Genomic DNA, 23,398 nt, shown 5'->3' with positions numbered 1-23,398 from the left:
ACCTCGGTAGGAACTTGGAAAAAGGAATCTATCAGTGAGCTTTCAGCATGGACATCTTCTGGAGCCTAATCTCACTGGCAGGTGGCGACCTGCTTATGTTCCTTCCCTGGAGGCAGCGTTTGTCTCTCTCCTGGGTTTTCTCCACGAACTCTGCTGCTTCCTCCCATTCTCTGAGATCCCAGCCTTGACCTCGCCCTGGAGGAAAACACACTTGAAATCCATTGTATCATTTTTAATGAGCTATTATGTTTCCAGTTAAGAAAACTCTGTCTGTAACAATCTCAAATTCTCCTGGTTTGAAATAACTCTATTGATGATACCCAGGCATTAAATAGACTCTTTGAGGTCTTTAAAATACAACGATTAACCTTCTAGTGATTAAAGATAACTTACTTGGAGGGAGAAAAATCCTTTCTGTGCTTAACTCGAGGAAAAATAGTTTCTGCTTATCATGAAGACAGGTGCTTTGTGGAGCTCCCCTGCTTCTCCCTGGGGGCAGACACCACTTCTTGGGGGTCCAGACACGGCCAGGCTGGGGTGACCCTGTTGGGCTCCATCCTGGGGACAGTGAGATCACTTTTGGCAGTCTACACAGTGCAGTCCCTGAAGGTGTGAACAGTCTGCACCAGGCTCTCCCTGGACAGACAAGATTTGCTAAAGCAGGAAATTCATAAATGCAGGCAGAGTTCCCAGACGAGCAAAATAAAGACAAGCGGGGCCTGGGAATGAAGTCTGCTTGTTTAGGAAATCGGAAGTGTTTATCGAGGAGAGGAAGCTAGGTGAAACCCAGAACAAGAATCACGATTGTAGAGTCAGCAGCCTAGTTTTGTGCTTTACCAGACAGCACCTGGGGAGATGCTTGCAGAGGGGCGTCCTTGTGAACAGCGGGCTCTGTTCAGTACCGCAGCTGAAAGGCTGACAGCTGACAGCTGACTCGTGAAGTTTCAACTTGTTAGGGTGATGACACGTGGACTTAGAGCATGGGAGCGAAGTTGTGTGACCTGAGACCCAGCATGACGAGCTGCCCTTTTCTAATTTTCAGGCTTGATCAAGCCTATCAGAGGGCGTTGGGCAGATTGTCTATCTTGTGCGGGATGGATGTGAACACCCTTTGGAAAGAGTGTTGTAAACCAAGTCTGATGATCTTTATAGGGTCAGAAAAGAGTTTAAATAAATGGCCTCCCTGCATACCATTTGCCTGTCTGTGCACCTGCTGGAGTCTCTGGTACATCCAGTTGTTGCTCCAGGTGCAAGGGGGAGTCACAGTGGCTCTTCACAACTTACCAGGTGGATGGGACACTCCATGTACGTGTTATCTGAACCAGGGCCACATGCTGAAGCATGCACGAGCTAGGATTTGAAGACAGATCCTTCCCCCTCTGTGGGCTCCTGGCCTCCCCTTTGTTTAGTCAACATCTTAGGAAATACCGCCACCATAAGCTGCCTCTGTCTCTCTCCTGATGTCCACATTTTTATGCACAAGTTGCCATGGAAGCGGGATACAGGGACTTTGGAAATAGTGGCCGGTGCTTCTTGATTGGTGAAAGCTTGCAAAAGGAGACAGAATGAGCTGGGGTTATTAAACCCAAAGAAGAAGCGCCTGTGGGGTTATTTAACACAGCCCTTTATGGACACAAACATCTGGTAGGTGACAGGAGGGAATCAATTCTTGTGGTGCTCTTTGAAAATAGTGTTGTGTTCTGTCCTGGTCATCGAGTGCTGAGTTCCTGAAAGCTGAGCAGCCACAGCATCCCTTTAGTCTTGTGATGAAGGCTCTATACTTGCCAATAAGTCATTTTGTCACCGAACTCAGGTTCGGCTGCATGTCCCTCAAGAATCCAGTACTGAGAGACAAGTGTTAGGTAAAGGGAAAGATGGCTTTATTGAGGAAGCCAGCCATTCTGGGGAGAAGGTGGACTCATGTCCCCAGGAACCAACTTCCACTCCCCAGGTTTTGCTCAAAGATTAAACAGGGAAAGGAGGAAGGGGCCACGTGCTGAGGAGAGAGTTGCGGGGTACATGATCAACTCGTGGATATTTTTCAGATTGAGCAGTGGTGAGGTAGCCAGGAGTCAACATCACTGACCTTCTGGTTCCAGCCAGTCTGGGGTCTCCGTGCTTGTGGGCAGCGTACAGTTAATTTCTTCCACGTGGTGGGGACTTCAGTATCTGCAAAACAGCTCAAAGGACATGGCTCAGAATAGTATCTATAGCCCTTGAGGAGGAACTAAATGTCCTTGACTTTGTTTAATGGCTAAACGATTATTATTTTGTCTTGCTTGACTGTTTTCCTTTGCTTCTGTATTTTCCCATTTCTCTGATTAAATTTATTCTTTGGCCAAATTTCTTATTTTACAGACAAGAGGGAGGCAGAGGACAGTGGGGGTGGGGCGTTTGTCCTGGCAAGGGTCCTGCTCAGTTGCAATTTGGACTTCCAATTTACACATTTCAAAAGAGAATGGATGGGGCTTCCCTGGTGGTGCAGTGGCTAAGAATCCACCTGCCAGTGCAGGGGACGTGGGTTCGAGCCCTGGTCTGGGAAGATCCCACATGCCACGGAGCAACTAAGCCCATGTGCCACAGCTACTGAGCCTGTGCTCTAGAGCCCATGAGCCACAACTACTGAGCCCACGCGCCACAACTACTGAGGCCCACGTGCCTAGAGCCCATGCTCTGCAACAGGAGAAGCCACCGCAATGAGAGGCCTGTGCACCGCAGTGAAGAGTAACCCCAGCTCGCCACAACTAGAGAAAGCCCACGTGTATCAACGAAGACCCAATGCAGCCAAAAATAAATAAATTAAATAAATAAATTTATTTAAAAAAATAGAGAATGGATAAATCCCACCCTTCCTTCCCCCATCAAGATGTTATGAGGCCAGAGGCACCAACTATATACACTAAGACGTATGGAAACCTGCGTAAGAAAAAAAAAGATCCACACAAAGAAGATATGCCCCATTATAGAGAACACAATATGCTATATAGAAATTGACTAGTACTTATATAACCACTCACGAAAATGTTTTGATGTTCATTGTCTAGACATCATAGCTGTTTCCTGGTGACAGTCCTGGATCACTCCTGACACCTGGCATGATTATTAACATTACTCCTTTCCCCTCTCAAAAGATTTCCAGTTTGGATCATAAATCATATTGTCATCCTGTTTATAAGATACTCAGTTCTCTGTGTTTCATTAAATTTGTCTCCATATTATTCTATTAAACTTCTTGTTTTCCCTCAGTCAATGCCTTCTCACATTTTTTCATTCACTGCTGAACATTGGATGGTATAATCTCTGTGTTTTTGTCTTCTTTCTTGCCCTGGCCCTGATCAGCTCAAGAGACAAAGACCAAGCCATCATACGAGTTTACTTATTCTAACTGCACAATGTTGTAGCCCAGTATTTTCTTTCAATTAAATCTTGCACGTTTTCCTCTTAGTCTTTAAAAATATTTTATAGGCATTAAAATATCTCTAAGATCTTTGAATTAAAGTTAATATTCCAATTTTAAAACTCCTTAAGTTTTACAATTCTGCAGGTTAAATGATTAATTCCTGAAAGCAGTGAACCTATACATTTAAAATATAATCAAGAAAAAACAAACATGGTCAATGGAAACTTGCAGCTTTGAAAATGTTCAGAAATACATAGTCATGAAATTACTTAAAACTAATTGAGCCCTGGACTGTTTGATTTAGTCGAATCTTACAGGAGGTTGGAAAGGCTGCCAGGGGCTTGGTGCTTGGAATGGAGTGAGCCAGCAGGATAGAGAAGGGTGTCTCTGGCCCTGTGAGCTAGACCAGGTAGACAAATAGCCAGTTAATGGAGCTCCTGTTGACACTGAGAGAGGGAGAATGCTTGGTGAGAGTTTGGGCTCCTAGGGTACAAGCTGATGTACAGGTGGCTGTTCTCATTTAGGAAGAGACAGCAACGTGTCCCTGTGGTACAAGTTGCTCCTACTTGAACCAGCAAATCTATGTGAGGAACACACTTTCAACAGATTATGGTCCCCGGAAGAAGGAAGGAATCATGTGTGCCGGAGCCATGTTTCTAGTCCTACCGAGATGATTTAGCAATGGCTTTCTTTCTGCCGGGTCCTCAGCGAGTGAAGGACCTGGGGCTCCAAAGCTCATGTTACTATGTCAGTGATCACTAAGGACACGCTTGGGCCACGTGCCACTCCCACCTTCACCTGACACTGCCACCACACACACGGGAATTTGGGTCATAAGCTCGTCTTTAAAACTCTTCAGCGTCTCTCCAGTGGCCCTTGAATTCCAGATTCCTCTCTGGGTCGCTGGCCTGGCCCAGCCTTCTGCCGCCTGGCCTATTGATTCCTTCCATGCCAACACTAGCTTGCTTCCGTTCCTGGCCACCCTTAGGGTCCTGTCGCCGGCTGCTCTCTCTCCTGCTCTTGGCCTGGAGCCCCGTCCCAACCTGGCATCTGCCCTTTCCCTGCTCCCCTCCTTTCTGATTCTCGAATTCACGTCGCTGCCCTGGCCCCCATGGTCCTCCTCCTCATTGTGATGACTCATTGGTCTGTGCCTTGTTTGTTGCCTTAAGTGGCCTTGAGGGCATGGGTTGTGGAATACCCGGGGCCCAGGACAGTAGGACAGCCCCACAGTGGGTGGTAAGGAAGTGCCTGGTGATGGAGGTGCTCTGGCCGGCATGCAAGCCTCCACCTCTACCACAGACCCTCCACCGTGTCTGGTTCCAGAGCTGCTGAAAGGAACACAGACCCTAATTTGATATACAGAATGCAAACTTAATGAGTTAACCTGTTAAGTAAATACTGATGGTATGTTTACCAACATATGCATTTGTATTAATTTATATATTTTTGTATATGCTTATTATTAATTTATGTATTTATTATTTATATAATAGTTTATATATATAAATAAATAGTGACCTATATTTTGATGATTAGCGACCAAGTGGTACGCACTTGGCATGCATTGCCTTTGACTTTTCACAATGATGCTACATATCGGGTATTGTTATCACCACTCTAAAAGGAGGAAACTGAGAATGTAGGTTGTTAAGTAATTTGACTAAGTTCATACAGTCAGTAGGTGGAAGTATTGAGCCATATATACATATAACTCAATCCTATACATATGTATGTCACACACACAAAACATACACACACAAACATGTATATCCATCTATCTATATCTATCTATCTATCTATCTATATATATATCTATTCTTTTCCTAGAAATCTTAAGGAAAGAATTTTAGTATATCAATGGCTTTTAAACCACTTTTTACTTAATTTAATTTTGGTTTAATTATCCCCTCTTAATAAATCTCTAGATAAAATTAGCTTTACTTTGGAACCCTCTGCAGCACATGTTCATGTAGCTGTGACAAGGGAAACAGTGTTCACAATAAAGAGTACCTGAAATCCAGGAATATGCACAGAAATGGTTTTGGTTGTAACCGACATCAACAAATTAGGGAACTGAAAACCTCTGGCTCACGGTGTGTCATGTCTAAATATTGTTTCCATTAACTCCTTTCTTTTTGTGGAATGGCTTGCTACTTTAAAAACTCAGCCTGGCTTTATTTATGTTTCTCAAATTCTGATCACCTTTAATATATACATGTTTGATTACTCATTATCATTATGTGAAGTTCTACTAAATATAAATTATTAAAAAGGAAATCAAAAGGAAATCATGAAAGAAAAATTATAGCCATCATTTATTGCAAGGCTACTTTGTACCAGTCTCTTTAATCCTTAGGTTGAATTGTTGTACAGGATAAAGGAACATTCCAGATGTCAGTGGTCCAGCCCAGGGTTTCAAGCTGGGATGGGCGGGGTCAAACCCATACAGGCTCCACCTCCACCATTTTCTAGTCTGCCTTTGACAGGTGTATCACCAGGTGGCCTTTGATTGCAAAATAATTTTGATCGATTTTGATGCTAGTAAGATTTTTATAGAGTTGGAAAATTGGAATTCCTTTCCTTTTAATGTCCATTTTCATCAATTTAGACAAATATTTCTATATCAAGAGCCTCTCAGTGATCTAGTCCATCATCAGATTGGACCATTGAACCTGGTGCCCCTCCAGACAGATGCAGTAGGCATTGGAATAGACAGAAGGCAGAGGGGAAGGGTCCATCCGGATGTTCAGTGTTTGGTTTTACATGGTCAGAATCTTCTCAAAGACGCTGATGCTTTTCCTCTCCTCATTGCTCATGTTTATTTATATTGTGTTTCCCTACTCAGTACTCCCATCCGCATGGTCGCTATTATGTAAGTCAGTGTGCCAAATAAAAGTCCTCATATCATGAAACACAGTTCTTCTTAAAACCTGACATATTTCGTAGAATACTCTGTAATTCGTAACTCAGTATGTCTGCAAACATGAGGAAAAAACCAGCTTCTCCACGCATATATTTGTAATCAGCTGACACATACTCATGTCTGTTTTTATTCCGAATTAGCAGCACCTTCTATTCCTGTGTAGCTCTAATAATAATAATGAATAAAGGAGCTCTTCCGTGCACTCACAGTCATTGTAGACAAGGAGGCCATTGACTGATTTATGGCTCGTTCGGTTCACTCAGGAGTGGCAGATACTAGCTTATGGTGAATTGCATTTTAACAAGAGACAGAGCTTAAACAATGGAATGGAAACAATATGCATCTTATTATCCTGCCTGGTGAGATTCAAACATCCCCTACCTCCAGATTTAGATCTATAAATGAAAGAGCTACTTGGCTGTCTATTTAACAGGTATTTCTGCTTTTCTTCTATCTTTGGAAAAGGAATAGGATGCTGGCTGAGTTTCAGAAGGGTCTGGAGCCTCCTGATGTGACAGCAGGTCACCCAGTCAGGGCCCATCCTCCTCCTGCAGGACCACTGTGGGGCTGCACGATGTGTTTCCAAATGTAGTTCAGCTCCCCAACTAAAATGACCTGTAATATGTGGTGAGTTAGAGAAACACATACACTACGTACCAGCCACAAATTCTTCCCTTGTTCTCCCAGCAGGAAAAAATATAGTTGAGCATTTCTATCTAAAAGGCTCTTTGTCACCCTATCATAAAGTGGGTTTGGGGTGGTTTGGAGAGACATTGGAGGTTCTCCATGGAAAGAGGAAGCTGTGGGCTAATCTGCTTGGCATGATTGGAAGTTGAATTAAATTGAAACATTTTGTGATAACATCAAATATTGATTGAAATTCAGTTGAATTTGACTGAAAACTGGCTGTAGCCTTTCTGAACAGAATAGCAGGGTTCTCAGTGCCACCTCCCTGTCAGCCTCTGAATCACTGTCTGCATTTCAGGTGAGCCTGTGGTGGGTCTTCCTCTTAACATTAATGGGTCATTTTGTAGCCAAACATATTTTTAGTTGTCCCGCCAATAGCATGTCTGTTGGTACAGTCTGATTGCATCTGGCATAGTACAAGGCCAGTTGAATTGTCCTACAAAACTAATTGTCCCTGAAATATGTCCTTGTGGATATAGTTGTTGTGTGTATCTTTCCATTAATTTTGAACACCAAAGGATGTTGTCCTATTATCCTAATTGCACCATAAATTAAGACACTTGCTAATTGAGTGGAAAGCTCTTAGCAATAGAGAGAAGAGTAAGAATCAAACCTGGTTATTAAAGAACAGTATTAGGGCACACCTGTGTCTGAAAGGGTATCATCCTTATTATCAATAGACTCAAACAGGAAGTTGTGAAGATAACACTTCCAATGCTATGTATGAAATTCAGTTGACAATCTATAATAAATTCCTGAATGCCTAATGAGCGTGGTGATTAAGTAAAAGTTTGCCATAATTTTTTCATTTCTAAGTTCCTAATTTTAATCTAATCATGAGGTCAGAAAGCTTCCAGACAATGACTCCATCTCAATACACTTCCCTCCTTTAAATGGATGCCCCAGAAACCTGGAAATAAGAAGATAAGAATTGATCATCACATTTACATGGTCACCATAGTAACAGGAATTGCTAAAGCTGATTCAGGACACTAACCTTATAGTTTCAGTTTTCACAAATGGAAAACATTTTTAAAGTCTTTACTAAAAGCACATAACTTATGTCAAAGTCATGCTTGTGTATATAAGTAAAATGAAAGAATTTTGTTGTCTTCTACACAAACATGATACTAGACTCCTGTATTCTGAATCACATTTCATGTTTTTAATCTCATTTTCTCCCACTGTTTCTTTTTTTTTTCACATTCACATAACCTTTATTATAGTATATTGAAATAATTGTTCTATTTTATTGTTATTGCTGCTAATCTCTCACCATGTCTATTTTTCCTTTCTTTTTTTATCTTTTATTTATTTATTTATTTATTTATTTTCTTTTAAACATAGCAGTGTGTACATGTCAATCCCTAACTCCAAATCTATCCCTCCCCCACTGGTAACCACAAGTTCATTCTCCAAGTCTGTGAGTCTGTTTCTGTTTTGTAAATCAGTTCATCTCCCACTGTTTCTGAAGATTATGTAAGAGTATACAAATGAAGTACTATTTATGGCTTTAAAGTGTATTGCAAACTTTTGCTGCCCATTTTTGGTGGTATTAATGTTATGTACCTAAGTGCTGCCTTAACTCAGGATGTTTATCCTGCCTTAACTCAGGATGCTTACGTGTGTTGTTTGGAATCATGCTGGCAATTTCCTGTCACTTAGAGCTCATGTACTGAGTTCTACCCAGTGGCATAGACCATTAAGTTGCTCTTAGGGCCTCCTGTTTCTTCTATAAGAACCGTGGGTTTCCGCACAAAATCAGTTCTCCTTGGAAGAAATACTGAGCAGGCAAGACACAAAGAAGTAGCACATGGACGTTGAGACTTTTCTTCTTTCCTGTTTTTTTTTTTTTTTAACTTTTTACTTTATAGTGGAGCATAGTTGATTAACAATGTGTTAGTTTCAGGTGTACAGCAGAGTGATTCAGTTATACATATACCTGTATCTATTCTTTTTCAAATTCTTTTCCCATTTAGGTTGTTACATAATATTGAGCAGAGTTTGCTGTGCCATCCAGTAGGTTGAGAGTTTTCTTCTTTCCTGTTTTTTTTTTTACCTTCTTACTTTATAGTGGAGCATAGTTGATTAACAATGTGTTAGTTTCAGGTGTACAGCAAAGTGATTCAGTTCTCCATATACATGTATCTATTCTTTTTCAAATTCTTTTCCCATTTAGGTTGTTACCTAACATCCAGCAGAGTTTGCTGTGCTGTCCAGTAGGTTGAGACTTTTCTTCTTTCCTGCTGTTTCTAGAACCAAACTTCGTGTCCTCTTATGACATCGGGAATTTCACCTACTTCTTTTTCCGTGAAAATGCCGTGGAGCACGACTGTGGGAAGACCGTGTTCTCCCGAGCTGCCCGGCTCTGCAAGAACGACATCGGGGGCCGGTTCCTGCTGGAGGACACCTGGACCACGTTCATGAAGGCCCGTCTCAACTGCTCCCGCCCTGGCGAGCTCCCTTTCTACTACAATGAGCTGCAGGGCACCTTCTTCCTGCCTGAGCTGGATCTGATCTACGGCATCTTTACCACCAACGTGTGCGTAACTGGAAATCATTCCTCCCCTGCTTTTCTACTCCTTCTGAATGAGTCTGCTGTTCTCTGACCTTTGAGGTTTACAAGTTGCTTTAAAAGTAATCTTTCTTCTTTTACTGGGCTAACAGCCAAAAGAAATTTTGAGTATGAATTAAATGTTACAAAAAGTGATGCGATTTCTGAGACGGGTATTAGGAAAATGAAGCTAATCAGAAAGTTTTGATCTATCCTTATGTCATGGTAGCATCATGACAAATTATTCTCTGTCAGTTTTTCCTTCCTGATTTACCGGTGTGCTCTGGGCACTTTTTGAAATGCTGGAATGTATTAGATGTCTTTTTTTCTCCTATACACAAGTCACGTCACGCATATGTCACCACGCATATGTAATGAAAGCAGTGTTGTCTGGAGAGTTTGATCTTTGAGATAATGTAACTCCTACCTGGACCCCTGCTCATGTAGGAAATGCACCTTCTCGTTTTCCCATAGCTGCATTGTAAACTATTGTTCTCGATGATGACTAACTTACGCATTTCTAGAATGATGATTCTACTTTTTAAATATTTTTGTAAAAAATTACAGCATTTGATTTCTTGTGGGGAGGTACTTCTATCTGGACTAGGCAAAGCATATGAAGTTGCCTGTCTTTCATTCCCCCTTCGTCTGGTGGAGTGTAGACTAACCCCACACTTAATGTCCATTCTTAGCTGATGAGTTAAGACTCCACAAGACCACAGCCCACCCCCAGGAATCACAGAGGCTCTGAGCTCCACTTTCCTCAGCGTCGGCTGTGGGAACGATGATTCTGCAGTGGGGGTCCTGCTTGGCATCACCTTTGAAATCTCTTGTCTGGTGACCTCATGGTTTGGACAAAAGCCAAATATCTGTATCCAAAGTAAAGAATGTGAATCAGGATGGGTTAAAAGTGCTGATCCATGGGGTGGGATGACCAACCGTCCGGGTTTGTCCTGGACTGCACAGCTTTTAGCACCGAGGACTGCCCTGCATCCTAGGAAACCTCTCGGTCCTGGGCGAACCAGGGCAGTCGGTCACCCTGTGATGTCTCCTCAGCTTCCCCAGTCTTGCTAACTTACTTCTTCATCTCTTCTGCCATCAGAAGCTTGCCCATGGATTGCATTTCTGAAGAATCCCTTTATCTGCATCTTACTTCCTTGTTACTCTCCCCTCCTGTTCTTCCTACAGCTGAGCTGAAGTGTTAACGTTCGCTTGATAGTGACGTTTATACTCGTGAAGGGTCTTCTTTCTGACATGAAGTTAGGAAAATTAGACTAAAATGGACGGCTCCTTCCCCGTCCCCAATCCCACTACACCCATCTTTCCTGTAAATCTGGTTTTCAACCCCAGAGGTTATTTTCTCTCCTTGATAAGTTTCTTTTGAAAAAAATCAGTGTATAGTTTCTGAAGTTGATTTGCTTTCCGAAACCTTGCTTAAGAGGTAGTATAGGCTGCACAAGACGGATGTTCGCTTGCTCTGTTGACATCAATTTTACACACAATGGGAGCTTGGCTTACTGAGCTGTTCATTCCCCTGGCTCCAGGCAAAAACGAACAGTTTAAAAAGTTATAAAAGTACTGTGTCTGGTCCATTCCAAGAGGGTGGATAGTCAATTTGGATGATTGCAAAAATAAGTTTCAGACTATTCCAGATTAGTTGTTCAGTGTTGCAAATGCCCATCATGTTGGAAATCATCCTATATGGAGCATCTATACTACCAGAAATAGAATTGCTAGACCTCCCTTTCTCTCTCGAATACTTATTCTCACTAGGTCTTGGGAACAACTTTCTGATCTTTTCATCTCTAATCCCATAATACGTTCTGCCTGTGCTCCCTCTCCTGTCTCAGCTTTGCTCTTACCCTCTCGGGAGGTGACTGCATTCTTGGTAAGACTTGCTCCAAATTGAAAGAAAATGACAGTTTGAGGTACCGGTTATGTCCTGTCTCTGAATTGATAACTAAAAATGCCCTGGCTAAGCTTTCTGGTGCTTTTGCTCCTGGGGCTGGTTTGTCCCTGTATATTCATCAAGGCCCCTAGCACTGGGGAGTGGGGATAAAGTTCACTCTTCCAGCTCATTCTGTCTGTAGTGCTGTGGGGTTTTCTCAACCCCTAGGGCATGAGTTGGGCTACAGGAAATGGTACACTCCTGCAACAGAATCTCTGAAGGTTTTGCCTGTTTTTTTCCTGGATATCTAAAAATGCTGGCTCTCAGATAATATAGTAGTAGGAGTGGGGGAGGGTGAAACTTTTGATTTCTCTTCCCTCCTTAGGAGATGAAGAGCTAGGAGGAACTTCTGTACTTTTCTACCAGCGGCTTCCAGCAGATTAAGGAAGGAAACTCTAAGTTCCCATATTGTTGGGCTCACCAAGGGCCGGGGGGCTACCTCCACTTTTACCTGCCTGGGCTCTAAACAAGTAAAGAAATAAAACAGAGCATTAGGTGAAGGCCACGTTATCACAATGACTACTGATAGAGGCCAGCTTGCGATACGTGATTGAAGGTCTGTTAGCCAAATGGGCTTATGACTACCGACCCCAGCTTTAAGCAGACACATCCACAAGGTCACAGTAGTCTAGACCTGGGCTGGCCTCCCCTGCGTGCAGGGACAGGCAGGAGAAGGTGAGTGAGCAGTTCTAGCAGGCAGGCCCATCCCAGGAAGCGTGGGGAAGAGCTCCTGCGGAGTCACCCATGTCCTTGCTCCCCAGCCTTCTCAGATCACTGCAAGTTAAAGGGCAGAGGGAGAATAGGGAAGTGTGTGTGTGTGTGTGTGTGTGTGTGTGTGTGTGTGTGTGTGTGTGTTGTGCACATGGCATACAAGTGCTGTACCGATGGGCCTCAGCTCACTGGGGGGCAAAAAGAAGTGTCCACCAACACCTGTCAGGGATGCTCAGGCTGACAGCCACTGGGACATCCAGAGTGACACCAGGGACCCCGCCCAGCCCCCTTGAGAGTGAGTGAACGCAGTGAACTGAGAAATGGGATGCCAACAGGGAGACGATACGTTCCTTCCCTTCCTGGGAAGAAGCATAGCAATGGGGTCAAAGGCATGAGCCCCCGGGCCCCATGAGAAGCAGGTGTAAACCCTGCTTTCCTTCCCCTCAGTCTGTGACTTGGGTTCAGTAACCTCCCTGTGCTTTTGTTCCTACATCTGTAAAGTCAGGCTGGTCTCAGGGTCTAGAGGTTCCCTTGATAAATAAGATGCTCCCTTTCAGTCACTTAGCAGAGGGCTCAGGGAGGTATTACTAACACTCCGCCCTCGACTGTCACTGTGCCAGGGCCAAGGCGTGGTCACCTGGTCCCCAGGTAGAACCCCTCCTGTGGGTCTGGCTGACCATTATTGCTCCAGCAGAGCTGTCTTCAACTTCTCCCTGAAGTCCAGTCACATGTCCAAAGGCTAATTCTTCCTTACACAATTTGACTTATCTTCTTAAAAAAGCGTAAAATTAGCAATGTGAGTAAGTTCATATTTATCGTTTATGAGTTTATTTGCCGGCAGTGAGGGGTACGCGTCTTCCCGCCAGACTCTCTTCTCTGTGCTGGAGCTTCCAGAGGGAACACGTACCCCTGCTCTCAAGGCTCTAACCTTCCATGGGGGTGTTTTTTATTACCGTCCACACAGAGCTGTCACAAAGAATTCAAAAATTTCCCTTTTTGGTACCAACCCACCTGGCGTTTCAGTCCAACTCCCCTATTTAGCGGCTGGGTGATTTGGGGCAGGTGTCTTGACCTCACTGGGTCCCAATTTCCTATCAGTGAATTTCCCCTACCTTATGAAGCTTAAATGAGTTGGAGTTTGTAAAGCCTTTAGAAGGTGTCTACCACCTACCTCTTCAGTGTTTTTCAGATGAACCAAGTTTAAGGTAGATATTTCCATTTTGGAGTTTCTTGACTTTTTCTTTGATTCAGCGGGGAAAAAATTTATAAGTAGACATGTTATTGGCTAAAAGCATTAACACAAAATTTTAAAACCATAGCTGAGCTCACAATGCAGATTTATTTAACAACAAAAAAATATTGCTGTTTCCACTTAGTAAGGGGCACGGGACTCTGAGAGCCTCTCATTTATAGCCTTCAATTCTGCACAGCTTGAATTCTAAATTAAGGCTTCAAGATGTCCTGCGTTGGTGCTGTGTCAAATGTTTCTCTCTGACCCTTTGAATTTAAAATTCTTTTTAAATTTAAAAAAATACATATATATATTGATACATTATATATACATATATATGTATGAAGGGTCTCTGACAGGCACTTTTTGCAAAATGCTTTTAGTTGGTTTTTTTTTTTAAAGGATAACATATAACCACAACTATCTGGGGCTTTTTTAAAAAGCAGCAGCAGCAGCTTGCCCCACTGCCAGCTAAAGTAAGCAGATGAACAGGTGGGGAGAGCCCTGCTAGGCTGATGAGGAGTCCGTCCACGGGAGGAGAAAGTCTTTTCCCTTCAGGAGTTCAGAAAGCATAGCATACAGCTCCTCAAAAGCCTTTGTCACTCCCCTTGTGGCTGGGTGAATTCGTCTCATCTGGCAGGATTACGAGTGTCATAACTGCTAAATACCCTTGTTCCTAGAGTGAAGTGTTTGTTCCCCTGTAAAGAAACCCCAGGGGGACACCGTTCACTGCTTCAGCTTCATCCTTGGGGTGTTTAGGAGACTGATGGTGAGTCTTCCCCGAGAAGGCGCTTCCTTGGCACCCAGGGCCCGTGGGAGGACAGCGGTCTCCGCGGGGCTTTCTGACCTGCCTTCTCCTTTCTCCTCCTCGGCTCCCAGGAACAGCATCGCCGCCTCCGCCGTGTGCGTCTTCAACCTCAGCGCCATCTCGCAGGCCTTTAATGGGCCCTTCAAGTACCAGGAGAGCTCTCGGTCCGCCTGGCTGCCGTATCCCAACCCTAACCCCAACTTCCAGGTAATTCTGGGGACAGAGGGGCACTCTTCCCATCATCCCCCCACACAACATGCAGAGTCCTTGTGTAGACAGACTGGTTGGGGCGATTTAACCCCCCAGCGCATGCGCAGTGCGGCTGTGAGCCGCTGCCACCCAGCCCCTGGGGACAGCCCCACACTCGGCTTGTCTCATGTAAATAGACCGAGGCCTTTTGTCTACTGAGGCGCCCGACCGAAAAAGGGCCTTTTGTCAGCTGTGACGCCTGAGCCTGGACTGAAAAAGGCCAGCATAATGCAGCAGGTTGGGAGTCCAAGCTTCAATTACTACTAATGATGGTGGACTCTGTGTCCCCAGAAGCTCTGACTCCTAATGAATGACGCTGTAATGAACGGGGTCCAGGACACAGAGCAGTGGAGATGCACAAACAGAATTTGAGCTCTAATTGGGAATGTGGTGAGATTTCCCGTTGGGGTGAATGGGATGTGATGGGGCAGCTGTGAGGGAATAAAGAGCAGGTGGAAGCCATTCATGTACGAATCACAAAATTGCCACATGTTCAAGCTGTAAGGGGCTCTGTACATCATCTCCTCCCATCTACCCATGTTCAGAAGAAGCTGAAACCCAAAGAGATGAAGCCATCTACTCATGTTTGGTCGGTCAGCAAGTGTATTAGTCAGCTCGGGCTGCCGTAACAAAATACCACAGATGGGAAATTTATTTTCTTGCAATTCTGGAGGCTAGAAGTCCATGATCAAGCTTCTGACCAATTCACTCTCTGGTGAGAGCTCCCTTCCTAGCTTGTAGACGGCCACCTTCTCACTGTGTCCTCATGTGGCTATTTTTCCTCAGTGAACATGGAGTGACACTAATCCTGTGAGATCAGGGGCCCACCCTTATGACCTCATTTGACCTCAGTCACTTCCTTAGAGACTCCAACCCCAAATACAGCCACCCTGAGGGTTAGGGTTTCAACATATGAATTTTGGGGAGACACAGACATTCATGCATAACAGCAGGCTTCCCTTGAGGGCCTTTCTTCTGAGAAGAACTTTCATAACATTGTCATCATCGTCATCATGGGTGTAATTTTTAGAACCACCAAGTTCCAGACACTGGGCTCAGTGCTTCCCATGTATCTTGTCGCATTCTGGCAACTGTGCTATGATCGGTAACAGCTTCTCCCACAGACAGAGACGGGCGTCCGTTGAACCTCAGAGCATGTAATTAGGCCGAGAACACTGGCTGATTAGTGGCCGAGCTGGGCTCCCAACCCCAGTCCTCAGATACAAAGCCTCAACCTCCTCCGACGAGAGAAACTTTAGTTTTCGTAACTAATCAGTGCTAGAACTGGGTCCTGTATCCAGGCCTCCAAATTCTGATGGGTTTGTCACCCCAACACATGAAACCTCTCTGGCTTTTGAGAAAACTGCTAGTAGGGAAAAGTGCAGTTACTTTACACTTCACTTGGACCTTGGCAGGGACCATTCAATTCTAATTGTTTTGAGGTTTTTTCCCTAAAGATCGCAGGGCTGGCAATTGGGATGGGTTTACACGTCCACTTTACCACTTACTTCTTTACTTGGGAAAATTATTTACCATCTCCCATCCTAATTTTCATCAATAAAATGAAGAAGGAGGACTATTTTAAGATTATTTATTTTTAGGTGCTTTGTCTTATTTTCTCTTCTCAGCAGCTCTATGAAATGGGCATCATTAGCACCACTTACAAGTCAGGAAACTGAGTGATCAGATTTATATTGGTTATCCAAGCCTCGCTACTAACCAAGTTCAGTACTAGACAAAGAAATTCGGGCAAGCTGACAGTTTAGTGGGAACCAAACATGAAGTAGTCACTTTTCCTGATATATATGGTTTATGTAATTATTAACTGAACACTGACTCTCTTTGCCCCATTGTTGAGTCTCTGCATCTTAACCCCACTTGTGTCCCCTGGATCTTGGGGTAATGTAACTGTTTAAAAAGGCCCTTTGTAAAAACCATGAAGGTGAAATATATCATTCCCTTTAAGAAAGTCCACTGTAAAATCCTGAAGTTTAAAAAAAAAAAAATTAACAAAGATGCTCACCATACTTATAGGGTTCTTTTAATGTCTTGACGTTTCAATTGCAAATGTCTTCACGGTGAACAGTGACTTAACAAACTTTGTGATGCCTAACCGACTCCAGGCAGTGGATAACTTTTAGCCCCTTTGTCTGGATATATTTGTAGCACACAGCAAATCCCCTCATTTCCTGAGTCCACGGGCATCTGGTTTTATAATGCCAGGGCTTACTCACGTTTATGAGATGGGAGTCGGGCCATGCAGTGTGATGAATGAAACCTGCATAATGTGGCCTGCCTGTCAGGCAGGCAGCTTGCTTAGCTGAGTGTGTCTTCTTTGGGTAGAATTTAAGATTTGCACAGACTTAAAAGCTTTTGCGCAGCAAAGGAAAACATAAACAAGACGAAAAGACAACCCTCAGAATGGGAGAAAATATTTGCAAATGAAGCAACTGACAAAGGATTAATCTCCAAAATTTACAAGCAGCTCATGCAGCTCAATATCAAAACAAAGAACCCAATCCAAAAATGGGCAGAAGACCTAAATAGACATTTCTCCAAAGAAGATATACAGATTGCCAACAAACACATGAAAGGATGCTCAACATCACTAATCATTAGAGAAATGCAAATCAAAACTACAGTGAGGTATCACCTCACACCAGTCAGAATGGCCATCATCAAAAAGTCTACAAACAATAAATGCTGGAGAGGGTGTGGAGAAAAGGGAACCCTCTTGCACTGTTGGTGGGAATGTAAATGGATACAAGCACTATGGAGAACAGTATGGAGGTTCCTTAAAAGACTAAAAATAGAACTACCATACGACCCAGCAATCCCAGTACTGGGCATATACCCTGAGAAAACCATAATTCAAAAAGAGTCATGTACCACAATGTTCATTACAGCACTATATGCAATAGCCAGGACATGGAAGCAACTTAAGTGTCCATCGACAGATGAATGGATAAAGAAGATGTGGCACATATATACAATGGAATATTACTCAGCCATAAAACGAAACGAAATTGAGTTATTTGTAGTGAGGTGGATGGACCTAGAGTCTGTCATACAGAGTGAAGTAAGTCAGAAAGAGAAAAACAAATACTGTATGCTAACACATATATATGGAATCTTAAAAAAAAAAAAAAAGGTTCTGAAGAATCTAGGGGCAGGACAGGAATAAAGATGCAGATGTAGAGAATGGACTTGAGGACACGGGGAAGGGGAAGGGGAAGCTGGGATGAAGTGAGAGAGTGGCATGGACATATATGCACTACCAAATGTAAAATAGCTAGCTAGTGGGAAGCAGCTGTATAGCACAGGGAGATCAGCTTGGTGCTTCGTTACCACCTAGAGGGGTGGGATGGGGAGGGTGGGAGGGAGACACAAGAGGGAGGAGATATGGGGATGTATGTATATGTATAGCTGATTCACTTTGTTGTGAAGCAGAAACTAACACACCATTGTAAAGCAATTATACTCCAATAAAGATGTTAAAAAAAAAAAAAACAATGTTGTGTTGATTTCTGCTGTACAGCAGGGTGGTTCAGTTATACATATATATATACATTCTTTTTTTTTAGATTCTTTTCCATTCTGGTTTATCATAGGATATTGAATATAGTTCCCTGTGCTATACAGTAGGACCTTGTTGTTTATCCATGTATTTACTTTTAATATTCTATATTTCTAACATTACTGATTTATTACATATGTTGCAAAATCATATAAAAATAAAAGTCATGAAAGATAAGATAAATGTAAGGGTTCAGCCATCTTTCTGTACCCTAACAGATTGTCAGGAGATGATATATTTGAAATACGGAAGTATAATTATCAGCATCAGACAAACATTATTCAGTAACAAGCTCCACTTAATATTAAAACCAATGATCCATATTTGAAATTTAGATAAAAGCTACTAAAGACTGAAAGGGTGTCAGTGAATTGATATGACCTTGATTTCTAGTTAGAAAGGTCAATCTGTCATCCCAATCCAATCAGACAAAAAATAAAATATTGAGGTTCTGGATTATGGTTATTGGGATAAAAGATTTTTTTATATTTTAAAATATTTATTATAGGAGTTAAGAGGTACACATTTAAAAAATTTGAAGTTGGAAGTTAATTTATACACCTAAATTTTATATTTGGATTTTTTTTTTGGTTTTCCTCTGAGGAATTAATTTTTCAGATATCTTCTACTCTTGATACCAGTATGTTTGTTTTTTAAAGTAATTTTTTGATCTTTTCCTAGAAATCTTTCCCTATTCCTAGCTCATGAAGATATTCTCCTATTATTTCCCTAGAATCTTTATTGTTTTAACTGTTACTTTTAGATTTACAATCCAACTGAAAATAATTTTTGAGTATAGTGTGAGCTGAGAGTCGAGATTTTTTTTTTTTTTTCTTGGTGGATATCCAATTGGCCCAGAACCAGTTTTGTAGGGCAGTGGAAATGCCTCTCCCCGCCACTATCTGGTACAACTTTTTTCACTAATCATGTGTCCATATATGTAAGTATCTGTTTCTGGACTCTGTTCTACTTCATTGATTTATGTGTCTACCCTTATGCCAATACCATACTGCCTCGAATAATAAAGTGTTATAATAAGTCTTGGTAAAAAAAAAAGATTTGCATGGAACTAAAGTTATAGATTATGGTGATTCTTTGTATAATTCCTGGTGCAAGTAGGTACCAAATGTTTTCTTTCGGTTTACCATACTTGATAACCGTGCTAACTTAAGGCAACCTTACTGACTTCCATGAGACCATCTAGGCAGGCATAGGGTGGGAATATGTTTTGAATTAAGGATCCCTCCGCTAGTTGTGTATAAAGGACCTTATGTTTGCAATAACCAACAGTTAGAAGTGGTTAGATTTTTTTTTATTATTGTTTGCCTACTGACATTTGGAATTTTATGCAGTACTTATGTACTAGAAGTAGCTAATTAATTAGGAGAGCAGAAACATGATTCAGGTTTAGGAGGAAGAATGGGTTAGGAGGAACAATGAATAATTTTTCAAAATTTGAAATCTGTTTCAAATTTGATACAGAAATCTCAATTGAAAACAATAACAAAACAAAACAAAGTATTATTTTTATCAGTTGCAATCTAGAAACCACGGTAGGTGGTGCTCTGAAAGACTGCCCTGTTAGAGGCTGCAGTCCCCAAAGTCACCCAGGCTCTGAGCCCTCACTAGGAAAAGCACCAGTCACTTCCAGAAAACATTATTCAGATCCAGTGGCACACCTGCAGTGGGACAGACTCTGGTGGTTTTGATTGCCACCAATCCAAAGTGATGGAGCCGGGCTTGCCTGGTGGCGCAGGGGTTGAGAATCTGCCTGCCAGTGCAGAGGACACGGGTTCGAGCCCTGGTCTGGGAAGATCCCACATGCCGCGGAGCAACTAGGCCCGTGAGCCACAACTACTGAGCCTGCACGTCTGGAGCTTGTGCTCCGCAACAAGAGAGGCCGCGATAGTGAGAGGCCCGCGCACCGCGGTGAAGAGTGGCCCCCGCTCGCCGCAACTAGAGAAAGCCCTTGAACAGAAACGAAGACCCAACTCAGCCATAAATAAATAAATAAATAAATAAATAAATTTATTAAAAAAAAACAAAAAAAAGTGATGGAGCCAAAATGGAAAACAGACCCTCAAAAGTGGTCAGGCAGACGAGGAGGCCACTGCTGGAGGACCAGATGAAGGAACTTGGCCAAGCCATCACCCTTTGGTACAGGATACATGTTTGCAGCAAGACGGGAGGAAAGGTACCACCAAAATCAGGCCCTCTCAGCATGAGGCTAGGTGATCGTGGACTTGCCCACCAACGGTTGGCAAGCTAGGACGAAGATGGATCTGTCATCCTTGAAGAAAATAAACAAGAATGCAAGTATTATTGTATGAAGAATTTGTACAAGTATTGATCTTATTACTTTCAGAGGTGTTAGCAAGACAACCATTATGGATGGTAAGCCACAGGAGGGCGATGGCTGTGTTTTTACTATTTTTATTGTTTTCCTCTTGCACAGAGTAGCCGGGGTGTCACACAGACACTGCGGGAGCCCGGTGTATAAGGCACAGTGGGAAAATTTGCAGCCCATTAGAGAGCTAAGTGGGTTCCTTATGATCCAATAAATATATGCTATAAATTTAAATAGCTTTCAAAATGTTTGAAAAAGAATCCTTGGGTGAGATATTCATTATAGACTGGCAAAAGAAACCAGGACATTGTAGAGTATAGAGTAGAGTTTAAAACCAGTTCTTGGCTAAAGATTTTGTCAGTCGGTTCCAACCTGTGGGGTTTTTTCCCACACCACCAAGCAATTCTCCAACACCAGCTGGGTGTCCAACAAGTCAACTCAATTCCGACACTGTTCACCCAGAGATAGCATCAGATCTGACAGGTGGAAGGCTCAGTCCTGCAAGACCCTGCCCTTGAGCCCCACTTCAGACACCATTCTGAAGTCCAGGTAGTTACCCATGCTTCTGACCTGTAGGCTACAGGTGGGACATTCCAAGGTTCGTTAGGTTCGTTAATTGGCTAGAGAGACTCACAGAACTCAAGCATTTTACTTACTAGATCATTGGTTTATTATAAAGGACACAACTCGGAAAGAGCCAGGTGGAAGAGATTCACAGGGCAAGTAGGGAAAGGTATGGGGAAAGGGCGTGGAGCTCTTTCTGAGGTGGGTACACTCCCTGAACCTCCACTTGTTCACCAACCTGGAAGCTCTGAGAGCTCCATCCTTTGGGGTTTTATGGAGGCTTCCCTATAGGCGTGATTGATTAAATCATTTGGTCATTGGTGATGGATCCAACCTCCAGCACCTTTCTCCTTCCTGGAGGTCAGGGTGGTGGGACTGAAAGTTCCAACCCTCTAATCACATGGTTGGGTCCCCTGAGGACTAGCCCCCATCATTAGGTGAGGTCCAAAAGTCACCTCATTAACATAACAGAAGACACCTGTATTGCTCTCATCACTTAGGAAATTTCAAGGGTTTTAGGAGCTCTGTGACAGAACAGGGACAAAGACCAAATATATATTTCTTATTGTAAATCACAATATCACAGTGACAATTCAGGTTGCTGATTTAAGTCAGATAAAGCATCGTGAAAACGACAAGGAGCTGTCGGGGTTCCTGCTCTGAAGCCCCAGACCACCCAGGCCTCTGCATCACTTAGGTACCCAGATTCTTCAAGAGCAGCCAGAGGTCCTCAGTTTTATATTATGTCTCCTGATTTTTCTGATGCCAATTTTTTACACGGTGCATAGAAAACAAAACCTGCATGCAAAACTTCACCCAGCAGGCAGATTGCTCGTTGCTATCTGTGACTTAAGTATTGCTGCTGATTTCAGGAATAGAAAACCTCCAAACACTGTCACTCTCAGAACTAGAACTCACCTGGATAGACTTCAGAGCATTTAGTAACACATTTGTCAACAGGCAATGTCTCTGTCCTCCAAGTGTTACTGTTAAACACGTTAATTATGTAAAAATCTCCTGGCACGCCCCCCTGCCCCAATACAACTGCTATGTATTCACCCACTGATTCCTTCCTCCCTTTATTTATTCATTCATTCCCTCTGGCCCCTGCAGCTCAATGGCCCATAGAATTGCTGCCCTGCTACTAGACGGACGCATTGACCATTTACCATTGTTTGAATGGCTTCTCTGTGCCAGGCACACGGCCTTGTTCCTTGGCCCTTACAGGCACTTTCAATTAATTTACAAATGCTCTCCAGTGATAGTCTCAGTTGGCCTCACAGCAGCCCTGTGAAGGGAGCAGAGGAAGTGTTTTTCTAGCCACCTTATAGGTAAAGAGGCAGAGGCCGAGAGGCAGGGCCTCACCTGAGACCACGGAGCTGTGCCCTTCACCTTCACCTGACCATCCCACCACCTGGTACCTGGGGCCCCCTGCAAGGGTGTGACATTAAACTAAGCATTGGACCAGTCTTGGAATCCATTTTGCTCCAAGATACTTTAATTCTAAATCAGCCTATCATTTTATGGCATGTAGGATATTTTATCAAGTGCTACAAAAATACCGTCTATTCTTAAAAAGCCATTTCCATCTTATACTTTTGCACCTCTAACCTATTATAAAACCAAGTATTAGAAATGACATGTTATAAAGGTAGCTTCAGATGGTATGAACAGGGAAATTCATTTCCATCAAACCTACTTCTATGAAGTTCTGCCGAGGATCAGCCTTTATGGGTACCACAATTTAAAGTTCATGAAAGAAATGAGAAAGCTTGGTGATAATTTTCTGATTCTATGTTCTGCCCCAAGAAAGCTTTGCTTGCTCTTCTACCCCTCTTTCAACCTCATCCTTGCCCAGGACCATCCTACATAACACCTGCCAGCCTTTTCGCAGCACGGCTCTGAATTTAATTCTCAGCAATTTTCAGGCCTAATTTTTTTTTCCCTGTGTATCACAGATTCCTCTTCGTGGTATTTCTTCTACCTGAGAATCTTCTTCCTTCCTTCCTATTTCCTTCTGATTTCTTCCTTTACACTCTTCTCTCTGCCCATCTCCCTTCCTTCTTCACTTCCTATATCTTACTCCCCTCTCCTCTTGAAAATTCATCACTGTTGGGGAGAAAGAAAGTTTCCTCTGCCCTTCTAGGTTCTTCTGACCAGTCTAAGAATTAAATTGACATGAGACAGATTAACAGGAGAAAATCCAACAAAAGTTTAGTAACACATATACATGGGAGGGACCCAGGAAAACTGAATAACTCACCCAAGTGGCCGAAACCCTCATCTTAAATACCATCTTTAGCTAAAGATGAAGGAGCATGTTGAGGGTAGTGGTTTGAGACTTCAAAGGGGAGGAGAGCAATTGACCTGGAGATAGAAAAGCAAATGCTTTGTAAATA

The 23,398-nt window shown here is 43.0% G+C and overlaps 1 protein-coding gene across 4 annotated transcripts in view; it reads left to right on the top strand.

The window, feature by feature from the left end:
* The window catches only part of SEMA5A (semaphorin 5A), a 528,372-nt gene that overhangs the window by 340,029 nt on the left and 164,945 nt on the right, over positions 1–23,398 (top strand). For all 4 annotated transcript variants that reach the window (XM_036846398.1, XM_036846396.1, XM_036846394.1 and 1 more), the window contains 2 exons: positions 9,267–9,552; positions 14,334–14,469. In XM_036846398.1, the coding sequence (XP_036702293.1) occupies positions 9,267–9,552; positions 14,334–14,469 (422 nt within the window). The remainder of the gene's footprint in view (positions 1–9,266; positions 9,553–14,333; positions 14,470–23,398) is intronic.

This window comes from Balaenoptera musculus, chromosome 3 (genome assembly GCF_009873245.2).
Source record: "Balaenoptera musculus isolate JJ_BM4_2016_0621 chromosome 3, mBalMus1.pri.v3, whole genome shotgun sequence".
NCBI classification, from domain to species: domain Eukaryota; kingdom Metazoa; phylum Chordata; class Mammalia; order Artiodactyla; family Balaenopteridae; genus Balaenoptera; species Balaenoptera musculus.
Note: the sequence above shows the minus strand (reverse complement) of the source record. Positions and strands in the feature narration are given on the sequence as shown.